Source organism: Ovis canadensis, chromosome 10, assembly GCF_042477335.2.
Source record: "Ovis canadensis isolate MfBH-ARS-UI-01 breed Bighorn chromosome 10, ARS-UI_OviCan_v2, whole genome shotgun sequence".
Taxonomy (NCBI): Eukaryota; Metazoa; Chordata; class Mammalia; order Artiodactyla; family Bovidae; genus Ovis; species Ovis canadensis.
This window is the reverse complement of record NC_091254.1, coordinates 43,078,252-43,106,135: the sequence shown is the minus strand read 5'-3', so window position 1 is coordinate 43,106,135 and position 27,884 is coordinate 43,078,252. Positions and strand designations below refer to the sequence as shown.

At 40.5% G+C, this 27,884-nt stretch overlaps 1 protein-coding gene across 5 annotated transcripts in view; it reads left to right on the top strand.

The window, feature by feature from the left end:
• FRY (FRY microtubule binding protein) overlaps positions 1–27,884 on the top strand; it is a 438,786-nt gene that overhangs the window by 346,672 nt on the left and 64,230 nt on the right. For all 5 annotated transcript variants that reach the window (XM_069601592.1, XM_069601589.1, XM_069601588.1 and 2 more), the window contains 7 exons: positions 3,620–3,774; positions 11,619–11,718; positions 12,159–12,330; positions 17,117–17,373; positions 17,852–17,998; positions 19,870–20,038; positions 21,311–21,401. In XM_069601592.1, coding sequence (XP_069457693.1) covers positions 3,620–3,774; positions 11,619–11,718; positions 12,159–12,330; positions 17,117–17,373; positions 17,852–17,998; positions 19,870–20,038; positions 21,311–21,401 — 1,091 coding nt within the window. The remainder of the gene's footprint in view (positions 1–3,619; positions 3,775–11,618; positions 11,719–12,158; positions 12,331–17,116; positions 17,374–17,851; positions 17,999–19,869; positions 20,039–21,310; positions 21,402–27,884) is intronic.

Here is a 27,884-nt window from a genome sequence, read left to right as displayed (position 1 = left end):
GTTTGTTGCTTACATTACACTATGATGCATCAGAATAAAAAACACAGTAACATTTACCAAAGTTGACCATAAACCAGGCCATAAAGCAAGTCTCCACAAAGTTCGAATGATTGAAATGACAGACTGTATTCTCTAATCACAGCAACACTAAGCTAGTAATAGATAATAAAGATAGTTAAGAAATACTCTTCCAGATACAGTGATTTAAAGAATACATAAAAATAGAAAAATATTTTTAATTGAATAATGAAAACACTACTTACTAAACATGTGGGTTGTAAATAAAACCTTGCTTAGAATGAATCATATATTGGAAAGAAAAAAGACTGAAATCAGTCAACCAAGCGTCCATTTCATGAAGTTAGAAAAAGCATATCACACTCAAAAAAAGCACACTGAAGGAAATAATAGAGATAAGAGTACAGATTAATTAAAGAGGAAAATTACTAGAAATGCGCATTTAAACCAAAAATTTGAATTATGTTAAAAGACTAATAAAATTAGTAAATCCATGGGAAGTCTGATCAGAAAAGATAAGACGTGTCATCAACCTCAGAAATGTAAAGGGTCATTACTACAGATGCCACAGATGCTAAAAATAAGACAACATATAAACAACTTTGTGCCAGTAAACTTGACATTCTAGACAAGTGTCTAGAAAACACAGCACAAATGGAAAATCTGAATAGTCAGATAAGTAGCAAAGAAATTTAATCAATAAGTGAGAGTGTTCCCACAAAGACAACTTTAGGACCAGTTGGCTTTATGGATTAATTCAACACTTAAGAAACAGATTGCAAAGATTTAATACAAATCCTTAAGGAGAAAACATATCAAAAGGAAACTATCTGGATATATTTTATGAGACCCACATAACCTTCATACTAAAATGTGACAAGGATTTAATAAGAAAGACAAGTAAAAGCAAATTCATTCTTGAACATAGATATAGAAACTTTAAGCAAAATATTAAAAAAATTGAATTCAGTGATATATTGAAAAGAGGATTCCTCAAGATCAAGTTGGGATTATTCAAGAACTGCAAGACTGGTTTAATATTCAAATGTTCTTCAATTCATTTGTATATTAATTATATTAATAAAGCCTCAGGAAGAAAGTATCATCTGATCATCTTAATAAGATGCAGAAAGAGCATTTAATAAAATTCTGCATTTATTCATGAGGGCAATTCCTAATAAAACAAAGAATAAAAAAGAACTTAGTTTGATAAAGGGTATCTTAAAAAGAAAAACCTGTAGTAAACATTATACTAAACAGTGAATATTGACCTATAGTAAACATTGTACCAAACAGTGGATATTGAAAGTGTTGTCTGAGATTAGCATGACTCAGGAAGCCCACATTCACTGCTTCTCTCAACATTATACTGAAGATCATAGCCAGTGGATTAGAAAAGAAAAAATAAGGTAGCAGGAGTGAAAAAGAAGAAACAGTTTGTACAGAAACAGATGCACAGATTTAGAGAATAAATTTACAGTTACCAGTGGGGAAGAGTTGCAGGGAGGGATAGCTTGGGAGTTTGGGATTAACATGTATGCACTGCTGTACTTAAAATAGATAACCAACAAGGCCCTATAGGGTAGCACAGGGAGCTCTGCTCAACACTGTGTAATAACCTAAACGGGAAAAGAATTTGAAAAAGAATAGATACATAGGTGTGTGTAAATGTGCCACCCTGCTGTACACCAGAAAGCGACACAACACTGTTGATGGACTGTCTGCCAGTGTAAGATGCAAATGGGGAAAGAGAGTTTGTGGACTTAAATGTGAAAGCTGAAAAATTAAAGTTTCTAGAAAATAAAGTAGGAAAATTTAATCCCTGGAGTCATGGAAAGATTTCTTAAACAAGATGCAAAAATTACTAACCATCAGGAAAGACTAGTTAATAATGTCTCTTCACCAAAAGACACCATTAAGAGTGTAAATAGGCTGGTTGTAGAGTAAAAGAAGATATTTGCAACGTGGAGCCAACGGAACTCTTATCTGGAATATATAAAGGACCTCTACAAATAGGTAAAGGCACTCATAAAAAAAAATGAACAAGAGAATTAAACAAGCACTTTACAAAAGAGATTAGCCAGTACATGCAGTGTACGACGTGTACAGAAATATTTAAAGCAGTATTACGAAGTCAAGAGCTGGAACAACCCAGATGTTCATCAGTAGTAGAATGAATAAATTGTGGAGCAACCATGAATTAGAATATTATGCAACAATGAAAACAAATGTAGATGACTTTTAAACATAAATTGAGTGAAAGACACAAAATTATATATATTACATATTAATACCATAATTCCACTTAGATAGAGTTCACACAGCTCCGACTGTTCAGTGGTGGTGGAAATCAGGATGCTGTACTGTCGTGTCTGACTCTTTGTGACCCCATGGACTGGGGTCCTCTGTCCGTGGAATTCTCTAGGCAAGAATATTGGAGCAAGTTGCCATTTCCTACTCCAGGGGATCTTCCCAACCCAGGGACTGAACCTATGTCTTTTGTGTCTCCTGAATTGGCAGGCAGATTCTTTACCACTGCGTCACTTGGAGAGCCCAGAAATCAGGATAATGGTTATTCTTGAGAAGGGCTTCCCTGGTGGATCAGATGGTAATCTGCCTGCAATGCAGGAGACCCGGGTTGGAAAGATCCCTTGGAGAAGGGAATGGCAACCCACTGCAGTATTCTTGCCTGGAGAATCCCATGGACAGAGGAGCCTGGAGGGCTACGGTACATGGGGTCACAAAGAGCTGGACACAACTGAGAAACTTTCACTTTTACTTTATTTTCCAAACTATGCACCAATAAAAAAAATTTTTTTTAAGTAATTTTGATACACAGTAAAGTTCTGGGCCCATACCCTATAACATAAGAACAAACAGGTCATAATTTTTCCTTCTCCAATGTGATTGCCATGGATAGGAGAATGAATAACTTCAGCAAGAAGTGGGAAAACGTTACTTTCTGAGGGGAAAATAGCCCCCAGACACCAGGCTTGTCCTGGATGAGTGTGACCATCCAGTATTTAACAGTAGCTTCAAGAATCATCAGTTAATGATCCTGTTCTATTTAGCATGACAATCTTTTCATATAAAAGTCTAATTAAAAGTGTTTATTGATAGCATATTTCTTTCTCAAAGATTGTCAGCTAAGGTGTACACAGTGTATTTAGTAATCAAGCCTAATAAACATACTCCTCTGATCTTTTCCGTAAAAGATTTTGTATGCATAAAGGCTTTCCTTTTATATATTTAATTTTTTAAACCAAATACATGTATTTTTCAAAAATATTTAAAAAAATGTTTTCAAGTATTAAATATTTGCCAATGAAGTCTCTGTCACCTTTTCAGAGTTAAAAATAGAGAATGAGTGGACCCTGTATGATAGACTGACAGTGACTCAAATTTAGTTTATACATTTGAATTTCCAGTTCCAATATTGCATCCTTTTAAAGACCTGTTTGTGGAATAAAAATTAGTCAAGATGGATGTTCAGTCTTCACTTTCCTTTTGCCCAATTTACATTCACTAAGCTCGATTTTTGTGTCTTTCCTAGAATAACCTTTCATTAAACATGAGGGATTGCTTTTCTCCATGTATTCAGGTTCATCAGCTTGGCTGCGAGGTTGTCGTCTTGCTACTGGAACTAAATCCTGACCAAATAAATCTTTTCAACTGGGCGATTGACCGGTGCTACACTGGTTCCTACCAACTTGCGTCCGGTTGCTTCAAGGCCATAGCTACTGTGTGTGGAAGCAGGTATGGACTCTTTAACTGGAAGCTACTGGTCACTGACAACTACAGATCAAGCTTGCTCCTCATCATGTTGAGGACTGATTGAGAGCTGAGAGCTGATTGTTTTTGCAGACATCCAAGTGGAGTAAATTCTAAGGAAATAGAAATGGCCTATCCTTCCCCAGAAGATAGACTGTTCTAAGTTCACAGCTACATTGAGTTTTCATTCTACCAGGAGAATGGTTTGTAGTTCAAGCACCCTTCTTTTTTAGTTGCCTGGAAATTTATAATGAAGCATTAGAGCAGGCTTTGAAAATGACCAAGATTTCATTTAAGGAATTTCTAGAAATATTTGTGACAAGTATGACCTGTAAGCCCTTCAGCCATGTTGAGACCAAACTAAACTCAGGAAGCAACCTAGACACATTAGATCTCTCTTGTACAAAACTTGAGAAAGGAAGAAGAGAAAAAAAAAAAAAAAAGTGTCTCCTGGGATTCCAGAGATTATGCTTTTAAAAACACTGCCCTCACTATGTAAATCAGTCATTCAGCAGAGTCATTCATCTCTACAGTTTACTGAAATAATTTCATAGCTGAGATGAAAAGGTTAATAAAGACTCCCAAGATCACAGCAGCTCTTCCCAAGAAAGAGCTTATTATGTATTGCAAATGGAGAGAAGGCAGCCCACCTTTATTTTTGAAAGGACTCATATAGACTGTTAATTGTCCCTTTTAATTAAATATAGGATTTTAAATAGCTATCCTGAGCTACCGGATAAAGAGAATAAAAGTAAATTCATTTTAAATTCCAATCTTTTATGGTTCTAAATTAATAAGAACGGAATTTTAGAAGACATCTACTTTCAATAAACCTAAAATGAACATGCTATTTAAAGAGACAAGTTTCTCTTTAGTATTTTTCTTTCATGAAGATGGTAGATAACATTTCATGTCTAAAGCATTCATCTTCCATAATCTTAGTAGTAAAATTTTTATTATACACAGATTTTAATTTCCATAAAAGTCATATCAGATGATAATCTAAACTGTCTGATTTTCCATCGGTTTATTTCTTGATGTTAGCAATACTAAATAAATGACATTTATCCTATAGGATATTAACAAAATAACATTTTTTTATAAGTCTCTTTCTCTGGAGGATTGTTTTATTTTCAGGTATTTCAACATTCTAAAAACAAATTTCTGCTCTTTGATGTTAAAGAACATATTTAGAATCTATGACTTGGACCATAAGTTCATCTGACAAAAGTAAGAGGAATAAGTTTCCTCTCCTTGCCGCCCTTCTCCCAGTGAACTTGGTTTGAACTGTCTTAGTCAAATTTATATCGTTGCATGGCCATCTCATAAAATATCACAGTGCATTCCTCTGAATAAATCTAGGCTTTTTTTAGGGAGCACAAATAAATGTTTTTATGAATTAGCAATTTAGTCTCAATTCCGATAATATCCCAGTCACAAAAATATTAGGTTATAAAGCTCTCTGTGTTTAGAGTAGGTTTTGAAAGATAGCATCCTAAAATATTTTGGTTTCTTAAACAAATATTGCCTATCAGCTAACACTCAGGACACATCTATTCTGAGGGAAGGTCAGGGCCAGATGATGCCATGGCTGTGACCTCTCTGCTAAGACAGTGACCAGCGCTTGTCATTGCTCGCCACAGGGATGTTCAGAATTTCAAGTTTCAGCTGTGGCCTAAATGTGTCCTCTTTTCCCATAAATTGTCAGTCTTTGTAGTTTAGATAAGTCTCCAGATTTGTTGGAGCAACTTTGCACTTAGGTTTTCAGTATTTTTTTCAAAAGCACTTCTGGTGTTTTAGACTTTGTCTTCTGCAAGTTTACTTCTAAAAAAAAAAAAAAAAACACCCAAATCACTTATGAAATAATCTTTTCCTGAAAAGTCACACACAAACTGGATCATGTTTTAAATTCCTGAAACAAGGTATCTGAACAGTAACTCCTACAAGACATATTCTAAAGCAAAGAACTCTTCCTGTAAAGTAAAATAACTACTTTATTTTAGTATATATATAATAATTATATTATATATAATAATTATTACATACTATATATAATAATTACTTTATTTACAATATATGATCAAATATTGGCTGTATTTTTGTAGGAATATGGCAACTTATAGGCAGATTCATTTATTAAGGAACCACTTGTAATTGACTTTAAAATACCTAAAAGATTTAACATTTTAAAAATGTAGATTAAAATTTTCTGCCTTCAGAATGAAAGCAATTTTTACATAGCTAATATATAAATCTTTATATTCGACTGCTGTGACAGTAGGAAAAAATGGTTCTCCGCATTCTTTTCAGTTCCTTTTATTTCTGTAAATGTGTGTGTGTTGTGAGCTTGCTGGTCTCCAGTCAAAATTATAACTGTAATTATAACTACAGTCTGACTCTACTGACATTGAGAGATTTGGAAGTCGGAGTGGAACATGAATAAGACGAAGGAAAGTGAAGATAAAAGTAGAAAGTGATCGTAAAACTGATAGTATTAGTTTTGGAGGCTTTTTCATGATATGTTTCATATTTGAGTAAAAGCTATTAAATGCAGCTCAGTACTATAGCACAAAACAGTTCATCTGTCTGCCAGCATTAGTTCCAATAACTATTTGGCTGCTGTGTGTGTTCTCATTAATTTTTCCATCAATTCCAAATTATATCACTTTAGAACAGATTAGGAAATTGCGAAAGAGACTAAATGGCTTTCCGAGGTTGTAAACCAAGGTAAATAATGTGCTGTCTATTAAAAGTATAGACCGCTTCCAATCATTGGCTTAATTCAGCAGAATTCTCTTCACATTTAATTAAATACTTACGAATTCATTGTTTTCACTCTTATTCTCCAGCATACTCCTCAAATATATTTAATAGATGTTTTAGAAGTATATACAAGATCGAAGTTTTAATTTTTAAAGAATTATGTTGGGTTTATTTTTGGAGGTGGTTTTTATTGTCATTGTTGTTTATATGCCTATCTATCTTGCCTTAACTGTAAATCTTTCCTGATTTAAATCAGGTACAGCAAATTTGAATTCTTTTTTTTTGATCAAGTTTTTAAAATTTTATTTATTTTAATTGGAAGATAATTGCAATAATGTGATGGTTTTTGCCATCTATCAACACGAATAAGCCACAAATGCACATGTGCCCGCCCCCTCCTGAACCCGCCTCCCACCTCCCTCCCCATCCCGTCCCTGTGGGTTGTCCCAGAGCACCGGCTTTGAGTGCCCTGCGTTATGTATCAAGCTTGCTGGTCAGCTGTTTTACATAGGGTGATACACGTGTTTCAGTGCTGCTCTCGCATCATCGCACCCTCGCCTTCTCCCGCAGAGTCCGAAAGTCTGTTCTTTACGTCTGTGTCTCCTTTGCTGCCTTGCGTGCAGGACTGTCAACATCATCTTTCTAAACTCCATGTATGTGTGTTAATATAGTGTTTGTCTTTCTCTTTCTGACTTATGTCAAAACTTGAATTCTTTTTTTTTTAAATTTTACTTTACAATACTGTATTGGTTTTGCCATACATTGACATGAATCCACCACGGGTGTACATGAGTTCCCAAACATGAACCCCCTCCCACCTCCCTCCCCATACTATCTCTCTGGGTCATCCCCGTGCACCAGCCCCAAGCATCCGGTATCCTGCATCGAACATAGACTGGCGATTCTTTTCTTACATGATAGTATACATGTTTCAATGCCATTCTCCCAAATCATCCCACCCTCTCCCTCTCCCTCAGAGTCCAAAAGTCCGCTCTACACATCTGTGTCTCTTTTGCTGTCTCGCATACAGGGTCATCATTACCATCTTCCTAAATTCCGTATATATGTGTTAGTATACTGTATTGGTGTTTTTCTTTCTGGCTTACTTCACTCTGTATAATTGGCTCCAGTTTCATCCATCTCATTAGAACTGATTCAAATGTATTCTTTTTAACGGCTGAGTAATACTCCATTGTGTATATGTACCAACAGCTTTCTTATCCATTCATCTGCTAATGGACATCTAGGTTGTTTCCATGTCCTGGCTATTATAAACAGTGCTGCGATGAACATTGGGGTACACGTGTCTCTTTCAGTTCTGGTTCCCTCGGTGTGTATGCCCAGAAGTGGGATTGCTGGGTCATAAGACAGTTCTATTTGCAATTTTTTAAGGAATCTCCACACTGTTCTCCATAGTGGCTGTACTAGTTTGCATTCCCACCAACAGTGTAAGAGGGTTCCCTTTTCTCCACACCCTCTCCAGCATTTATTGCTTGCAGACTTTTGGATTGCAGCCATTCTGACTGGTGTGAAGTGGTACCTCATTGTGGTCTTGATTTGCATTTCTCTAATAATGAGTGATGTTGAGCATCTTTTCATGTGTTTGTTAGCCATCTGTATGTCTTCTTTGGAGAAATATCTATTTAGTTCTTTGGCCCATTTTTTGATTGGGTCATTTATTTTTCTGGAATTGAGCTGCATAGGTTGTTTGTATATTTTTGAGATTAGTTGTTTGTCAGTTGCTTCATTTGCTAACATTTTCACCCATTCAGAAGGCTGTCTTTTCACCTTGCTTATATTTTCCTTTGTTGTGCAGAAGCTTTTAATTTTAATTAGATCCCATTTGTTTATTTTTGCTTTTATTTCGAGAATTCTGGGAGGTGGATCATAGAGGATCCTGCTGTGATTTATGTCGGAGAGTGTTCTGCCTATGTTCTCCTCTAGGAGTTTTATAGTTTCTGGTCTTATATTTAGATCTTTAATCCATTGTGAGTTTATTTTGTGTATGATGTTAGAAAGTGATCTAGCAAAACTTGAATTCTTAAAAGTAAATGACCCACATTTCTTAAGAGAATAGCATCCATCTATTACCAAAAAAGACAGGGAAGCTTATCTTTCCTGAATGCCTGTCGTCCTCCCTAACTGGTGATGGTGTCACCTGGAGAATTTTGGCAGAGCACAGAGTTTGGGAATTTAGACTCTGGAAACATAATGTCTTGAGATTGAATTCTAGCTCTGTCTCTCATTAAGCTGTGTGATCTTGAACAACTTACTTCAAATGCTTACTCATTTGTGAAATACGAGTGGGAACAGGGTTAGGGTAAGGATTAAAGAAAAACAATCTCTTGACCAAAGGTCTAGCACATAGTAAGCACCCTGTAAACACTATTATTATTACTATTATTATTCAACAGCTGTTGGAGGCAAAGAGCTATGATGTAATCATATCAACTGGTAAAATCCATTTCTCTTTAAAATATCTCAAATCTTTAGTTTCATCAGTTAGTTCTAGATAAGCCAGAGCTAATGGGTATTTCTCAAATTCTTCAAAATTTCCTCTCTTTCAAATGGAAAAAAAAATCAGTTTTATTTCTTATTTACTTTCTGAACCACATCTACCTTTTATATTTATTTTACCATTTTATTTTTATTCTTATGATCATAGCTGTCTTTCTTTTATCCTTCCACTGTCTATGCTGAATAATTAAATATTGAAAAATGTAAGATTCTGTTTCTAAGCCTATTTTAAATGTCTAAGTACAGATGTTTTATTTGTACTCTTGAACACATTGGAGAGCTTTCTGATTTTTTCCTTCTCTGGGTTTCTTTCATTTTCTGTATCTGTATTATTTCTTTCAGTGTGGTTCCCCTTCAATTCCATAACTCAGTTTTAAGCAGCTAATTGAATTCCCTGATTACATGGTTAAGGGCATAACCCTGCATAAGAGGGCAGCTTTGTCTACTCTTCTCCTGCCTTTAAATCCCCAGTGATCCCTAGTAGTTTCCAGTGTTTATTTATATAAAAATATATATGTATTAAGTCCCAGAATGAGAGACAGCAATGTAGGTAAGACATCTCTGCTACTTGTAGGGCTCAGAAGAAAGTTACCTTTCTGTTTTCACAGAAAGGTCTGTTTCCAGATACTGCAGTTCATAAGAATGCTAAATTAGACTGGTCATGAAATGACATATTGTGGGGTGTCTGGGAGGTAGACAGCACAGTGGATAAGTGTTTGAATTCTTGGGAGTCAAATCTGGGATGGTATCCAGGCTCCATTCCTTCTCCCTGACCTTGGGTGAGAATTTAACATCTCTAAGCCTCACAGGCTTGTTGTGAAGATTAAGTCAGAAATCTTGGTAAAGGGCTTGGTATGGTAACTCACACAAAGTCAGCATGTCATAACATACACATTACCCATGGCTCATCACCATCCTCACCACCGTCATGTGGGGAGCTTTGCCCAGTTTCTCATCAACCTCGTGTATTTTTGTTCATTTAAAATTATAGTTCTAGAAAAGTAATCATGTTAGAGTGCTAATTGGTAAAACCACTTTGGACAGTAGTATAGCAGCAGTATCTACCAAAATTTTAAGTATGCCCCTGGACCCTGCACGACCTTGTCTAGAAATCTGTTCTAAAGAAATACTTGCCTATTTGGTGTTTGTGAAGTTATCATAGTGAAAAAAATAAAAATAACCTTTAACATCTGTCAGTGTGTGTCCAAGCTTGGCTTTCCCAGGAAATAGAACCCTGCGGTAGAGATTTGAGTTCAGGAAATTTATTAGGGAATGCCCTTGGGATCAACATCTGTGAGGAAGTGAGGGAGACAGGACCTGGTAGAGGAAAGAAACTTCAAGCAATCCCATGGGAAGCACTGTTGGGGAGCGTGCATGACCTTGGTCTAGGCAGTTCCCAAAGGATTCAACCAGAGAGATCAGCCTCCAGCATGGTAGTGGGAGGACAGAGCACCTCTGTCCTGAAGGGAGGTCTAGGCGGCACAGCGTCCACGGCAAGAGTGGTCATTTATGGTTTGCCCATAGTATGGGCAGGGCTTCTCTGATGGCTCAGATGGTCAAGAATCTCCCTGCAGTGCAGGAGACCTGGGTTCGATCCCTAGGTCAGGAAGGTCTCCTGGAGAAGGAAATGGCAACCCACTCCAGTATTCTTGCCTGGGAAATCCCATGGACAGAGGAGCCTGACGGGCTACAGTGCACGGGGTCGCAGAGTTGGACACGACTGAGTGACAGACACTTGATACTATGGAACCCTGTACAGCTGCTGAGAAGAGTAAGTGAGCTTCACTGTCCAGTGAAACATGGACATGTAGGTAGTATAAGCACATTTAGGTTTAAAATCCTGTGTATGGGGGAGGGGTATTTTGACATGCAGAGTCTTTCAAGAAGCTATTCTCTATGCATAGAATGCACCCCGTGTTACCCCTTCCGTGGCCTTGCTACAATCCCCCTGTCTCCTGGTGCTTCAAGACTCAGTTTACTTGTTTCCTCCTTGGAAGTGTGTCCTCTAACCCCAAGCCTGATGTAGTGTCCCTTGTCAGCATTTTTGTATCATCTACAGACAATCCCAGGTTCCTCCTCATAACTAGACTGTATAGTTTGTCTCCTTAACTCAACTGTGAGTTTCCCTTAAGAGAGGGCACCAGCCTGACTAATTTAGTATCATCAGTACCTTGCAGTTGTTTCTGATAGATGTTTGGTGCTCAATACATTTAGATGGATTGAATGAAAATATTAAGTCAGTGAGCTGTTGAGTTTGGACATACTGTCTTCTGTCTTTTCCTCTTGTTCTTGGTTTTCATCAAAAATGGATTAGCAATAGGTAGACTTTTGTGTTCACTGAGCTGATGTGACAGTGTTCAGTTTTAACCTCAGAGCAACTTCCCTTCACCTACTGATAAGCAGCAGGTGGGGATGGTGAAATGGGCTTGGGAGTGTCATTAGTAAGTGTGACTGAGGTCAGTGTGCTGTCTAGAATTTTGAGAGGTAGTGATTTATCAAGGTTACTAACCAGGCTACCCCATAAACTGTACTGTTTTGTTTTGTTTTAGGAACTATCCCTTTGACATAGTGACGCTGTTAAACCTTGTTCTGTTCAAGGCCTCTGACACCAACAGAGAGATTTATGAAATCTCCATGCAGCTCATGCAGGCATGTATCACTGACTACAGAGAAACTTCCATCCCTGAACACACAAAATGGAAGTGGTAGTTGATCACTGAATTGCGGTTTATTGATACACATTCACGTATTTCTGCATATCACTGGTGGATATGATGAGTGAGAAAGTAATACTTAATTATCTCTAAACTTAGGCAGTAACTGATGCTTTGCCTTTCATACAGTGTTAAAATATGCATTCCTTAGTTTATTACAAAACTGTATTCAATATAAATACTCTTGAGATAGCCAGCCAATGCTTTTTCATACTGTTTATAACTTTCGTATTTCTTTTTTTTTTATTGTGGACACATGAGAGCAGTATAATTTTAATAAGTCATAGTACAAAACTGGTAACAATATTATCTCAGTTTTACAAATACGCATTTTTACATGTGTTTACATGAAGCTACTCTCCTACTTCTTTATAGATCCTTGAAGCAAAGCTTTTTGTGTACTCGAAGAAAGTAGCCGAACAAAGACCTGGCAGTATCCTGTATGGGACGCACGGCCCACTGCCACCCCTCTACAGCGTGTCGCTGGCCTTCTTGTCGTGCGAGCTGGCCAGGATGTACCCCGAGCTCACTCTTCCTCTCTTCTCAGGTACCGGGCAATAGTCAGTCATGGCATGTGTGATCCTTTCTGCCCTAAGTATTCTTACTCTTAAAATTCTAGTGTAATTGAGAGCCAAAATTATTGATAATAAATTCATCAATCAAAATTGCACTGGGCTAAGTTCAGTTATCCCTGGAGTAGGAAATGACAACCTGCTCCAGTACTCTTGCCTGGAAAACTCCATGGACATAGGAACCTGGCAGACTTCAGTCCATGGGGTTCCAAAGAGTCGGACACAACTGTGTGACTGAGCACGCATGCAAGTTCAGTTACATATAAAAGTAAATTCCAGAATATCCTTAAATATAAAAGAGTATGTTTATCTAAAACAGTGTGGGTATAAACAAACAGAGGACAAATGTGAGTGATATAACTTTATCCCCTGGAGGGGAAAATGGCAACCCATTCCAGTTTTCTTGCCTGGAAAATCGCATGATAGAGAATCCTGGTGGGCTACAGTCCATGGGGTCACAAAGACTCAGGCACGACTGAGCATGTGCCCCCCCGCATGCACGCACGCACACACACACACACACACACACACACACAAAACTTCTCATACAAGTAATTGCCGTCAGTTGCTTTTTGGTGATGATGTTGATGGTATTTTGCAGCTTGAATGTTGCTACGTATTTGCTGAGAGTTTGATTTAGGGCACAAATTTACAAGTAATCTCTGTGAATAATGTTTTGGAAAATCCATTTATTTGAGATAGGTTAGTCACATCCTTGCATTGTGCCTGAAACAGTGGGAGGACTCAAGAAAAACCTTTTGGATAAACTAATTTTCTTCTTGGAAAACTAACATTTATTTTTCTTCACTTCTACCAAGATTTGTATGCCAGGCACTGTGCTTGGATCCTAGAAATACAGAGGCAAATAAAGCAGTCTCTCCCATCGAAGTTTCATCGTCTAGTAATAAAGAAAAATGTACAAGCATATGATTGTGATACAGTGTAGCAAGTGTAATTTTAAAAATTACACTTCTGTATGAGATGCACATTCTCTCTGTGAGATGGAAGATCAAGAAGTCATCAATTACTGGGTCAAGAATATCAGGAAAGACTTCCCAGAGAAGTTGATGTCTGAGCTGCAGTTTGAAAGAAGAGTAGAAATTTGCAAAGCAGATAAATAGTTGACATTGCAGTTGGCAAGTGGATTGGCATGACAGGAAAAGGAAATAGCGTACGCATTGGCTTAGAGGTATAAGATAACATGGTGCATTTGAGAGATTATGTAGGGGGTTTGGCTAATATAACATGCAGAGAAGGGGGAAAGTTTGAGATGATTATGGACAGAGAGGCAGAAGTCAATCTTGGAAGCCCTTTATTGTGTTCCTAGGAGTTTGCAGGTCAGAGACTACATCCGTGCTCCTTGAAATCCCTCAGAAGTCTGTGAACAGGGAGGACGTTCAAGCAAGCTGCTTGGGTTTTGAAAGCCGCTCGTCAGTTTCAAACAAGAAGAGAGAGGGGTGAGATCAGAGTGAAGTTTTAGAGAGACTCTTCCTGTGGAGCGCTGAGTGGATGACAGAACATCCTGTCTAGAGAGAGGAGAGCAGTTGAGAGACGATGACACCAGTCCAAGGAGGATATGATGAGGGCCTGAGCATGAGAGCAGAGAGGGAGACCAGAGTCAAGAGCTGTGGGCAGAGTCCACGAAGGAGGTGCCTGGTGTGTTATCCGGGAGGTGGGGGAGTGATAACCCCATCTGGAGAGCTGATTCGAGGAGAAGAGGAGGGTCCAGGCGAGGCAGAGATATGAGCTCACACGCAGATCAGTTTGGGTTATCGGGTTCAGGTGTCTGTTGGACACCCTCGTGTATAGATAGACCAGGGCCAAGGGAAGGCCCAGTGGCAGTGGCTCATGGAAGACCATTGAGGACAAGAACCATAGGAATAAATGAGGTCATGAGTGGAGAGAGCACAGAGTGAAAGAAAAAACCCGGACCAACTTTTAAGGACCAGGCCAAGGAAGTGTGAGGGAGCAAAGAGGGAAGGGGCGAGAACACCTAGAGGGTGCGTTTCATGGAGACGTAGAGGAGACAGGACTTAGGTAGAGGGAGTAAGTGGTCCGCAACCTCCTACAGAATAGTGGGACCCTGCGGGATAAAGTCTGAAGATAACCCTGTGAAGTTCACAATTCATTGGTAACTGTCTATCATTTCCAGGGAGAAGTAGCAGCAGAAGCCAGATCTTAGGGGCTTGGCTGAGAAAGAAGCAATGAAAGAGAGGACGGGGCTTACGGTGGATGCAGTCAGAGGATGAGCTAGATTTGAGCTTGTTTCAAGGGAGGAGCTGGTAAGAGGAGAGAGTCTGACAATTGGAGAGAGAGAAGAGAAACAGTCTAGCAGATATGAGTTACAAGCGAGTTCAGCCTTAGTTTCTGTCAAGAATTGACCTTTTGGCTATTTCAACGTATGAAAAATAACTTTTATAAAATAGCATGGGAAAATAAGGAGATTATAATGGATTCCCAGCCTTTGTTTATACTGCCTTTACTATTAAAAACCCTGTGGTGAGGTTTTTACTGCCTGTAGTTTCATATGACTTAATTCCTTGTAAGAAGCCAAGCCAGTTATTTAGGTCTTGCCCAAACAGCCAGAAAATGATCTAGCATCCCACTGACATTGTCTTACAGTTTATTTAATTTGTTTCTGGAGAGGTGAATGATGTCTGCATGTCACAGCATTTCTTTTTTCTCTTTTCCCTTTAAAACATCTTTACAACTGATCTGGAAGCATGGGGTACCCCAAACAGAGATCCCTACCCTCTCGGACTTATGACTAACAGACAAGATGTAGTAGACAGTATCAGTAAGGAAATTGCTTATAAATTTTATAAACATGACATTTATAAATACAAATTTGTTTTACATAAATAAGTAATATGATAGAAGGTGATTACTGCTCCGAAAAGTCTGTAGATTTATATACTGCTGTTGAAAGATGACAGTCTTAAAATAGTTGTCCCTATGACTGGAAAGATTTAATTCTCTCCCAAGCCCCAGTGCTTTCTTTTGTTTAATCGCTAAGTTGTGTTCTACTCTTTGCGACGACCCAATAGACTCTCGTCCTCTAGGCTCCTCTGTCTGAGGGATTTCCCAGGCAAGAATACTGGAGTGGGCTACCATTTCCTTCTCCGGGAGATCTTCCTGACCCAATGTGAAACTCACATCTCCTTTGTTTACAGGCCAGTTCTTTACCACTGAACCACCAAGGAACCTCCCCCTGCCCCAGATCTTTCTAGCAGAGTTTAAATGGTTCTTTTGCCATCAAAGTGCCCCAGATCTTTATAACCAGATCTTTTCTTCCATCGAAGCCCAAAGGACCCTGCTTCTGTTCTGTCATTCGCCGCTTTCTACCTGGCCCCAGGGTTATCTGTAGACGCAGCTAGTCTCAGAGCTTCCTCCTCAGGAGAGGACCACATCTTTAATCCTTCCTATCTCCATGGTGCCTGGAAGAGCATTTCTGCAACAAGAAAAGGTCCGGTATATTGGACTAAATAAGTGTGGTGCTTTTATAGGAATCTGAATATGTGTCATGAACGTCCATAGTGTCAGTCATCACATCCATGTAAGTTTGGACACTAAGTCAGTTTTGAGATTTTGACCTGTGTGATATATAACAGCATAACATTTCTGACTTGTAGCACAGCATTAAATATACTCTTATTCTTCAAAATAAAAGAGCTGTAATTTTAGGACAAAGGCCAAATCAATTAAAGTCTCTGTTTCAAGGATACAGTGGATCGTCTGCTGGCATCTGTGTTGTTCTGTTGTGTAGCAGGCACGAGCTCTCTAAATGAGATTGCATGCCATGCTGGATGATAACAGATACATTAGGCCAGGCTTTCTAATGTCCCTTGGGATAAAACGAATTCTTCTATAAATATTAGAAACAGGAGATGACTTCAGAGCTTGCAGTAGGTATATAAAGCTGTGCTTTTGTTTCTGTAGAAAACTTATTCAGATCATAAGATGAAACGCTGCTGCCAGTGAAACAATGCAGAAATGCTATCAGAGGAAGTAATGGTGAGAAGACTGGCCATACAGTTGTACCTTTTTGACTCATTTATTTCATAAGACAGAGCGCACCATCAAGCACACACCTTCAACATAGTTGGCAGTTTTCTTGTGGACACCACAAATGGGACATCACACCCTGGGTTTGTTCTTCCTGGAGGGTTGCAGCTCACTTTTTAACAGCTGATGGCACTTTGTAAAATTTAGGTATAATGGAGAGATAATAGTCATCGTTATAATAATCCTAAGTAAGTGTTAGTCCCTCAGTCTTGTCCGACTCTTTGTGACCCCATGGACTGTATCCTGCCAGGCTCCTCTGTCCATGGAATTCTCCAGACAAGAGTACTGGAGTGGGTAGCCATTCTCTTCTCCAGGGGATCTTCCTGACCCAGGGACCAAACCCAGGATTCCTGCATTGCAGGCAGATTCTTTACTGTCTGAGCCACCAGGGAAGCCCATAATAATCCTAACTGCTGTTTATTAAGAGCCTGCAGGATGACAGGCATATTGTGTCTTCACAGTCAACTAGTGTGGGACCTGATTGGCCCATTTTACAGATGAGGAAACTAAGGAACAGAGAACTTCAGTAACTAACCCAGAGTCTCATGCAGCTAGTATGTGGACAAACTGGGATCTGGGCATATGTCCTTCTGATTCCTGTTTTGTCCGCTCTAACGTACTACTTCCGCTAGCTGTTCACCTTTTGGTTCAGTCTGATGAGATGACATGGCTCGTGGTCTCTGCCACTCTCTGCAGAAGTCAGCCAGCGCTTCCCCACAACGCATCCCAACGGGCGTCAGATCATGCTCACCTACCTGCTGCCCTGGCTGCACAACATCGAGCTGGTGGACAGCAGGCTGCTCCTCCCGGGGTCCAGCCCCAGCAGCCCCGAGGACGATGCCAAGGACCGCGAGGGAGACATGACAGCTTCTCAGGGGCTGAAAGGCAGTGGCTGGGGCTCCCCGGAGGCGACGTCCCTGGTGCTGAACAACCTCATGTACATGACGGCCAAGGTAAGCACTGAGGAGCTGCACCTTCCTCATGGGCTCCCACATCCCAGGAAACCCGGGGTTAATCAAACCCCAGGAAAGTGGTGCCTGCCATTAACAGTCTCAACAACAGGGTGTGCATGGTGGGGGCCATTGCACAAGTGTGAACGTGCTTCAGGCCACTGAATGGCCCACCTAGAAAATGATTACAGTGGGACGCTTCATTACGTGTATTTTAGCACAGTTGTAATCGTGATCTCAGTTATCATCATTATTGTATGATCCTAGCATTTGAATCATCATGTGAATAAGTACTGTGCACTAGTGAAGTGTGCATTATAAATTCTTGAAAAGTGGCATCTTTGCGACGCGTGGCCATTCTCCCCCTTCTTAATGATTTTGAGATGACTGTGACTGTTGAAATGACTTTTCATCAGACATTTTGCATCCTCACATTTTTCCCACGCATCTCCCTGGCCGGGTTTTATTTTGTCGGTTACAGTATGGGGATGAAGTTCCTGGACCGGAGATGGAAAATGCCTGGAATGCATTAGCCAACAACGAGAAATGGAGCAACAACCTGCGGATCACCTTGCAGTTCCTGATCAGCCTGTGCGGGGTCAGCAGCGACACGCTCCTCCTGCCCTATGTGAGTGCCCCTCCAAGGCTGGGGTCCTTATTCTGTCGCTGGTTCCATCCACGATTGCAAGTCAGAATGTTATCATTGCACAAGCAGAATAGAGATGTCAGATTTCGTCAGTCATGTTCATCTCCTGTGAGCTTTCTAGATGGTACATAGAAGTTCCATTCTGCCCCCTGCATTGCAAGCTAGTGTGCTCGTGGCGTCTCTGTCATCCCCTTTGTAAGTCTTTGAACCCAGAAACTTTGAGATTAAGGAGTCCACATTCCAGGTGGCACTAGTGGTAAAGAACCTGCCTGCCAATACAGGAGACGTAAGAGACACAGGTTCGATCCCTGGGTCGGGAAGGTAGAGGGCATGGCAAGCCACTCCAATATTTTTGCCTGGAGAATCCCACGGACAGGGGAGCCTGGTGGGCTGCAGTCCATGCGGTCCCAATCAGTGGGGTATGACTGAAGTGACTTAGCAGCAGTAGCATTCTTTTCATAATTACCTAAATCTTTCTTCTAGAGACATTAGACCCATTATGTAAGAGATACTAGGTAACACATTATATTATTACTAATAAAAATTGTTCTGTGTTTACATCCTGATGCTCTTAAAACAATAAATATGCAGAATATTCCAGTTTATCTCTTCAAAGATAGGTAGTAAAAGAGAGAAACAAGCAACAGAAAAATCCTACTGACGTGCCACCTTCGTGTCTGCATTTAAAGGTGAGGTGATCAGTGAAGTGACTGCATTTTGAAAACCCTCGCACAGTTGGTGTCTGTGTGCTGGTTGTTTTTCTGAGAGGTTTTGTGCCTGCCTGCCCTGCTGTTCTGGGCCATGTAAGCCTCATTGGCGCTTCTGAGCCTCAGGCTTGAGGGTTGCAGTAAGGCAGAGATTTAATCCAGAGTTATTTTTAAAACCTAAAACCATGCAAACAGCTCAAACTCGTCTGTTTCTCTGGTTAAAGAGAGTAACGGGAGACCGAGTTCCTTTTTAAATGAACACAGCTAGCAGTTTTTCTCCCATGGTTTGCATAAATAAAATACTTTCTCAAGATAAGACCTTAGATGGTAAGGTTTGTTTTGTTTTGTTTTGTTGGAAGATTTTTTTTTTAATGTGGACCATTTTTAAAGTCTGTATTGAATTTGTTAGAATGCTGCTTCTGTTTTATGTCTTGGATTTTTGGCCACAAGGCATGTGGGTTCTTAGTTCCCTGCCCCCACTGGAAGGTGAAGTCTTAACCATTAGACTACCAGGGAGGCCCCCAGATAGCAAGTTTTAAGTTTAGATAGAAGTCATCCTTAGCCCACAAGTTATTCCAAAAGTAGCTTTTGTAAACTCAGCCATGAGGGAAGGTAAGACTTTTAACAACCCACTCCTATTAGATGTACATGTGAGAAAAGGTGACTTTTTTGTCTTCAGGTTGAAGATTGGCTTTTTAAAAAAAAATTATTTTGTATTGGGATTTAGCCAGTTAACAATATTGTGATAGTTTCAGGTGAACAGCAAAGGGACTCAGCCATGCGTACACAGGTATCCATTCTCCACCAGATGGAGACTCCCCTCCCATCCAGGCTGCCACATAACCCTGAGCAGAGTTCCTTGTGCTCTACAGTCGGTGCTTGCTGGTGATGCATTTTAAGCATAGCAGTGTGTACATATCCATCCCAGCTCCCTAACTGTCCCTTCTTCCCATCCTTCCCCCTCCCCGCTCCCACTGGGCAGCTGTAATCCAGACCCTTGGCTCGTCCTAGGAGAGAAGGATGGTGAGCGCTCCTGGGAGGTGTCGCGGTCATCCAAATGAGCAGGCTACACCTCTGCTGTCGACAACCTCGCATCCCCATGGGCTGCTCTGGGAAATATCCCTTGTGTTCCGTTTCTCGTCTCAGATCAAGAAGGTGGCCGTCTACCTGTGCCGGAACAACACCATTCAGACCATGGAGGAGCTGCTGTTCGAGCTGCAGCAGACGGAGCCGGTGAACCCCATTGTCCAGCACTGTGACAACCCGCCCTTTTACCGCTTCACAGCCAGCAGCAAGGCCTCGGCAGCGGCCTCCGGTAGGGGCCGGGCAGCTGGGTGGATGCCTTGTCCCACAACTGTGGGTGTTCCTTCATGTAGAGCATTGAAGGGGTACGAGTAGGTGCTTGCTGCTTGTTCTTATTCCTACATATATTGGGTTGGCCAAAAAGTTTGTCCGGGTTTTTCCATACCACCTTTTATGGCCAACCCAATACATTCATCTAAGAGAAGGTTTAAGGATAGCAGAGACTCTTAGCGCCTTATCCGATTAATGAAATGGTCTTGTAAGGATAACCAACAATCGAGAGCCCAGGACTCATATGCCACAGAGTTTTTTTTAAAATTATTATTTATTTATTTATTTTAATTGGAGGCTAATTACAATATTGTAGTGGTTTTTGCCATACATTGACATGAATCAGCCATGGGTGTACATGTGTTCCCCATCCTGAACCCGCCTCCCACCTCCCTCCCCACCCCATCCCTCAGGGTCGTCCCAGTGCACCAGCCGTGAGCACCCTGTCTCATGCATCAAACCTGGACTGGCGATCTGTTTCACATATGATAATATGCATGTTTATTTTAGACTGAGCTTATGGTGGACCCTGTAGTCATGGAGGAATCTCACTTCTGGACCCTCCTTCTTGTATCTAATGGGATTGTCTTGGCCGATGTTCTCCTAGGGTTGACTAAACTGCCCCCCTCCACCAGTGTTACCACTTTTCAGTTGGCCTCTCAGCATCATTGTATGAAATATATACCACACTCCTCAGACTCCTTGATGCTGTCTTCCCTTCACTGCCCTTAACACCATGATTGCCTCCAAACCTCTCTCCTCTTACGCCTTGGTCTCTTATGCCCTCTTTGTGCCCCAGACCCTGGTGCCCAAGCAGTGATCTCACAGAGAAGCGGTGCCCTGGGGATCGGAAACGCTAGGCATTTGGAATGTTCTGACATTCATTTCATAACTCCTAGAACCAGAAATGCTAGAGCCACTAGCAGCAGGACTGGCCACTATAAATAAGCGCATTACCTAAGTAGCCAGGAAGAGAGGGTTTCAGGAATGTTGTAGCCTCACTTTGTAAGAGAGTTGAGGAATTTGGTTTGACTATAATAGATGTCTTGGATTCTTCGCTTCAGTGGTGTGGGCTTGGAAGGTTATTCAGAGTGTCTGAGATTGTGCAGAAGATGCAAGGAATCTTTCAAACAGGGGATTTTACAGGAAATCCTTTCCTGGAATCACTTAAGGCTTGAGCTTGACCCCCACAACAAGCATTTCTTTCTGAGCTGTTCTTTAATCTCATCTACAGGAACCACCTCCAGCAGCAATACAGTGGTTGCTGGCCAGGACAGTTTTCCAGACGCTGAGGAGAGCAAGATACTGAAAGAATCTGATGAGAGGTTGGTGCATAAATTTGGTTTAACATGCAGCTTAACTTTCAGCAATTGTCTATGCAAAGCATTAGTAACATTTGCAGGGCTTCATAAATTTCACACACTCATACACATACATACACAAATCCTTTCTTTTTTAGAAACACAGATTGATTTTCAGACAGCTCTGTATATCCCTAAAGATAACCATTTCTTCCTGAGCAAAGCCAGAGCAAAGATTAAGAGGGATGTTGTTCTAGTGGCTGAAGCCTGTTTACCCCCGGGCTTAATAACAACCACACCTTATTCTGCTGGTGGGCACAGTCCATCTGGAGTTAGAGGGAATAGCCGTGTGAAATTTGCAAATCTGGCTCTTGACTAATTCCTTAGAGTAGTTGTCTTGAGATAAGTTCTATGAAACATCACCATTCTTCTTTTACCTTTAACTCTGTCACATATTGGTTAACTAAGTGAAAGTGAACTCACCCAGTCGTGTCTGACTCTTAGCAACCCCGTGGACTGTCGCCTACCAGGCTCCTCTATCCCTGGGATTCTCCAGGCAAGAATACTGGAGTGGGTTGCCATTTCCTTCTCCAGGAGATCTTCCCAACCCAGTGACTGAACCCAGGTCTCCCACATTGCAAGCAGACGCTTTAACCTCTGAGCCACCAGGGAAGCCCGGTTAACTAAGAACACTGTCTAAAAGAAACCTTGATGTCCTTCCCCTTAGTTCTTTTTGTTTTGTTTTGTTTTTTGTTTGTTTTTTTTTTTAATTTTTTTTTTAATTTTTATTTTTTTAGCTTTTTATTTTTTAAATTTTAATATCTTTAATTCTTACATGCGTTCCCAAACATGAACCCCCCCTCCCACCTCCCTCCCCATAACATCTCTCTGGGTCATCCCCATGCACCAGCCTTTCTCTTGTTCATATTTCTGCTTTCACATTGCCGAGGAACTATTCATAAGTAAGCACCATCTGGATCACTATTTACTGCAGTTGAATGTGAAGAACAGAGAGACAAACCAAAAGAGATAAACAGGACTTAAATTTGAAAATAAAAATTAAGATGATTCTCATGATGTTGAAAACTTATAAGGCTAAGTATTTTCTAGTAAAAAGTAATGGGGCACCCTTTCACTTAATTTAAAAAAATGAGATACAGATTCGTACTGAAGAAAATTTAGGGGATCACATAATGAAAGTAATTCATTTAGCTTTAAAAGCCCCTGGATGCTTTGTGATTTCATTGTGTACATGCGAACCCATCAGGGGCTACAGGTGGAAGTTATCTCACCCAGGGCTGGAGTTCTGAAAGTTCTTTCTCGAAGTCAGCCACAGCAAATTCCTCAACATGCTGATTACTGGCTGGCCACACTGCCTTAAGGCAAAATGCTCATGTCTGGGTTTCCCTTCAGATCAAAGGCACTGACCCAGTGGCTCATGAATGACAGACCTTTTCCATTATAGTTTGCTAACATTTTTCTTTCTCAGAAATCGATTAAGGTTTTCATAGTCTATACATCAATGACAGTACAAGATTATGAATTCACATGTTATTTTTTAATCTATATTTGCTGGTACCTTCTTTGGAAAACTCCCTAATGGTAAAAAGAAAAAAAAATCACATATTTCTCTAAAGAAATTTTTGTCTTCTGGTGGGAGTAAAACATTCTTTATCATTCGTTGTATAGTCTGAATTTTTCACCTTAATTATACTAAGGGAGAATGGTGATATATTTCCATGTATTATTATCTCATTTCAAAGGCCCCTTTAGGACCAGAGTTATGAGTGTCCTGCCTAAATTTTTAGTGGTGGCCTTTAAAATGAAGAAGCCAGTTATCACTATAACATTGCAACCAGATAATATCTGTAAGAGGCTTTCTTGTTTATCTCCTGCTTTCCTGCTTTATCACTGTATCCTGTTGGCCATTGGGAAGCCCAGTGCTACCTATATGGTCATGCATATCTAATTCCCTCATATTGACTATATTGGTTTATCTACCTATAGGTAGATTAATTGATTATATATATGATCACACCGACATGCAGGTCAGGAAGCAACAGTTAGAACTGGACATGGAACAACAGACTGGTTCCAAATAGGAAAAAGAGTACCTCAAGGCTGTATATTGTTACCCTATTTATTTAACTTATATGCAGAGTGCATCATGAGAAACGCTGGGCTGGAAGAAGCACAAGCTGGAATCAAGATTGCTGGGAGAAATGTCAATAACCTCAGACATGCAGATGACACCACCCTTATGGCAGAAAGTGAAGAGGAACTAAAAAGCCTCTTGATGAAAATGAAAGAGGAGAGCGAAAAAGTTGGCTTAAAGCTGAACATTCAGAAAACGAAGATCATGGCATCTGGTCCCATCACTTCATGGGAAATAGATGGGGAAACAGTGGAAACAGTGTCAGACTTTATTTTTTCGGCTCCAAAATCACTGCAGGTGGTGACTGCAGCCATGAAATTAAAAGACGCTTACTCCTTGGAAGAAAAGTTATGACCAACCTAGACAGCATATTGAAAAGCAGAGACATTACTTTGCCAACAAAGGTCCATCTAGTCAAGGCTATGGTTTTTCCAGTGGTCATGTATGGATGTGAGAGTTGGACTGTGAAGAAAGCTGGGCACTGAAGAATTGATGCTTTTGAAGTGTGGTGTTGGAGAAGACTCTTGAGAGTCCCTTGGACTGCAAGGAGATCCAACCAGTCCATTCTGAAGGAGATCAGCCCTGGGATTTCTTTGGAAGGAATGATACTAAAGCTGAAACTCCAGTACTTTGGCCACGTCATGCAGAGAGTTGACTCATTGGAAAAAACTCTGATGCTGGGAGGGATTAGGGGCAGAAGGGGAAGGGGACGACAGAAGATGAGATGGCTGGATGGCATCACTGACTCAATGGACATGAGTCTGAGTGAACTCCGGGAGTTGGTGATGGACAGGGAGGCCTGGCATGCTGCGATTCATGGGGTCACAAAGAGTTGGACACGACTGAGCGACTGAACTGAACTGATATTAATATTTTATCACACAGAATACTATTATTACATTAACCCTATATTTCACCTATACTATTTCTCTAATATAATCTGTCTTTTCTTTGATGGTAGACTGTGCTTTCAGCCTAAAAGCACCTTTATTTTTCTTTGCAGTCTACTTATCACCTTCCTCCCTGTAAGCTTTGTCATGCTGATTTATGGGTACTTGTACACACGTTTGTGTCTCAACCATTACCTTTTCATTCTTAGAAAACAGAGATTATATGGCTCTTAGACATATTTCTATCCTTAATGATTACCCTACTGTGCTGCACATAGTAATCATCTTTTAAAACATTTATTCAGCATATGAATGAAAATAGGAGAAACGTCACAGCCCTAGAGGTAGATGAGCTGTCCAAACACCTTCCAGCCCCCTTCTCCCTCCCTCTTGCTGATCCCATTACAGAAGACAGATATTTACCCTGTTCTTTTCAGTCCTTCTAGACAAAAAGTCTACAGAGATGGTATTGGTCAGAAACACGGATGATGGGGCTGCGCTGTGACTGTCGCTTGATTGCATGGTTGGGCTGCAGGGGGCGCCGTGGAGCTTGTACAAAGCCACTGTCCTGAGGCCAGGTTCTTGACAGCTGACGTGAGGGAGCAGCAGCAGCAGTGGCTCTTTGATGTAATTCAGAGATATTTAATACCATAGCTACTGACAGAAACAATCCAGATAGCTTATAATAAAAGAACCATTAAAACCAGTATTGTTAGTTGCTCAGTCGTGTCCAGCTCTTTGCAACCCCGTGGACTGTAGCCCGTCAGGCTCCTCTGTCCATGGGATTCTCCAGGCAAGAACACTGTAATGGGTTGCCAGTTACTTCTCCAGAGGATCTTCCTGACCCAGGGATCAAACCTAGGTCTGCTGCATTGCAGGAAGATTCTTTTACCATCTGAGCTACAGGGAATCAGGGTAAGAGAATAAGCGTGTGTGTGTGTGTGTGTTAGTCACTCAGGCATGTCCAGCTGTTCACCACCTTATGGACTGTAGCCCACCAGCCTCCTCTCTCCATGGAATTCTCCAAGCAAGAATACTGGAATGTGTAGCCATTCCCTTCTCCAGAGGATCTTCCCAACTCAGGGATTGAACCCTGATCTCCTGCATTGCAGGTGGATTTTTTACCATCTGAGCCACACTTTTGAACTGTAGTGTTGAAGAAGATTCTTGAGAATCCCTTGGACAGCAAGAAGATTAAACCAGTCAATCCTAAAAGAAATCGATCCTGAATATTCATTAGAAGAACGGATGCTGAAGCTCCAGTACTTTGGTCACCTGATGTGAAGAGCCGACTCACTGGAAAAGACCCAGTGCAGCTGGGAAAGATTGAGGGCAGGAGGAGAAGGGGATGACAGGACGAGATGGTTGGAGGGCATCACTGACTTAATGGACATGAGTTTGAGCAAGCTCTGGGAGATGGTGAAGAACAGGAAAGCCTGGCAGTCCATGCGGCCACAAAGAGTCGAACATGACTGAGCGACTGAAAAACAACTACTAAATAAGCACCTTTAAGCTCTAAGAAGTATTTATCATGTAGTTTTTTCAGTTAAACCATAATGTGAATACATATTTTTAATTAAAATAACAGTTTGTAAAATATGCAGAAACAAGCCCTTTGAGTATTTTTAATACATCAACCCTTAATAAAAGCCATGAAAGGATTGTTCATAAGGAACTAAAAGCTATAAACTTTAGCTATATAAGTTTCTGGTGATCTGTGTTGATACAGGAATAGAGATTAGCAATCCACAGAAGGTTGCTTACGTATTAATTTTGAGCAGAATCAGCAAGAGAAAACTTAGGGGAACACTTCATCTTTCTAGTTTTTCTCTCACTCAGTCGCTTCAGTTGTGTCTGACTCTCTGCGACCCATGCTCTGCAGCCCACCAGGCTCCTCTGTCCATGGGATTCTCCGGGCAAGAATACTGGAGTGGGTGGCATGTCCTCCTCCAGGGGATCTTCCCCACCCAGGAATTTAACCCATACTTACTGCATCTCCTGCATTGCAGGGAGGTTCTTTACCCCGTGAGCCACCTGGGAAACCCAGTCTTAGCAGAGTTATTTTTATGATACATTTCTAAGACATGTACTTTTATATTAAAAGACTATTCAGTCTGCTTAATCCTTGAAATTCTTCTAGGGTCTAGACCCAAAATTAGTTTCTTCAACCAGGAAAACAAAGAAACAGATTTTACTCTTGGGAGCCAGTTTTTACATATTGTTTTTGCCAAGCATCCACTTCACTGTACTATGGTTTTGATCTTCTCCAGAATAAGAAGTGTGGAAGGGGCTTTCTCCTCCCCTTCATCTTGGCCTCATAAACTCCTCCTAGAAATCCTTTAAATCTGTCTTAAAAGGAAAAGAGAAGAATTGCCATCCATTCTATAGCTCTTCCCTGCCCAGCCTTCCTGAACACAATTGTAAAACCAAGATAAATCACCGTTCTTGAGTTGCTAGCAGATTTCTGCCCACTGTGAATCTACAGATGTGGAATTCTTTCATCACCCTGGTTTTATTCCTTGTTGAATGCTGTCTGGGTTCTGCATGTGCTGTTTATATCTTTGCATTTATCAGCATAAATAGATTGTAGAACTTCAGAAGGTAATAAGTTGGACACTTTTCCAATTTCGTTTAAGGACTAGTCTGATTTAGACAATTACAGGGTCTGATCTGTATGAAACTCAGCAGATGCCTTTTATCTTTTGATAAAAGAGGTTGTGGATTCACAAAGTAATAGCCCAAAAGATGTGAGAATGAAGAATGTTTGAAATACGTTACTAGGGAATATTGCTTGTCAGGACTTTAAAAAAAAAAAAAAAGCTGCTGCAAATGTCTACAGAGTGAATGAAACCAGAGGCTTTATAGTTGATACACTTCTGAATGCAGCAGTCACATCACTGTTGCAGTGTTCTGAGGTTATACACCTGGGACAAGGTAGCATTTTAATGGCACATCCTGAAATAGCACTTTTTCCTGAAATTCCCCTCTTTCTCCCTACATTGATGAGGACAGCTGGGACCCTGCGCTTTGTCCCTTTCAGAGGGAAATAAGAGTGTTGGTCTGATATCAATTACAACAGAAAACCTAGTCAATAATACAGACAAACCACGCTTTGTATCATTTTATGTAAAATAAATAGACGTACCATTTCACCCTCATTTCCCCTCAGCCGCACCCTTGCCTGACTTTTTAGATCCTTGGGTGATAAAAATGTTGTTGATTTGTAAGTCTTTGGCACCCTGAACAGGCATTCTAGAAATCCAAGAGTATAATAATTAATACTTTATAGTTAGACGGCATCTCATAGTTTCGGAAACTTTCTCACATCCTTCCTTTTGATTCCTACAACAGCCCCAACAAAATAAACATTGAAGTGTTATTATTATTCCACTTAGGCAGGTGTGGAAACGGGGTCCCCAAGGAGGTAAAGAACTTGCCCAGGGTCACCGAGCTAAGGCGCGA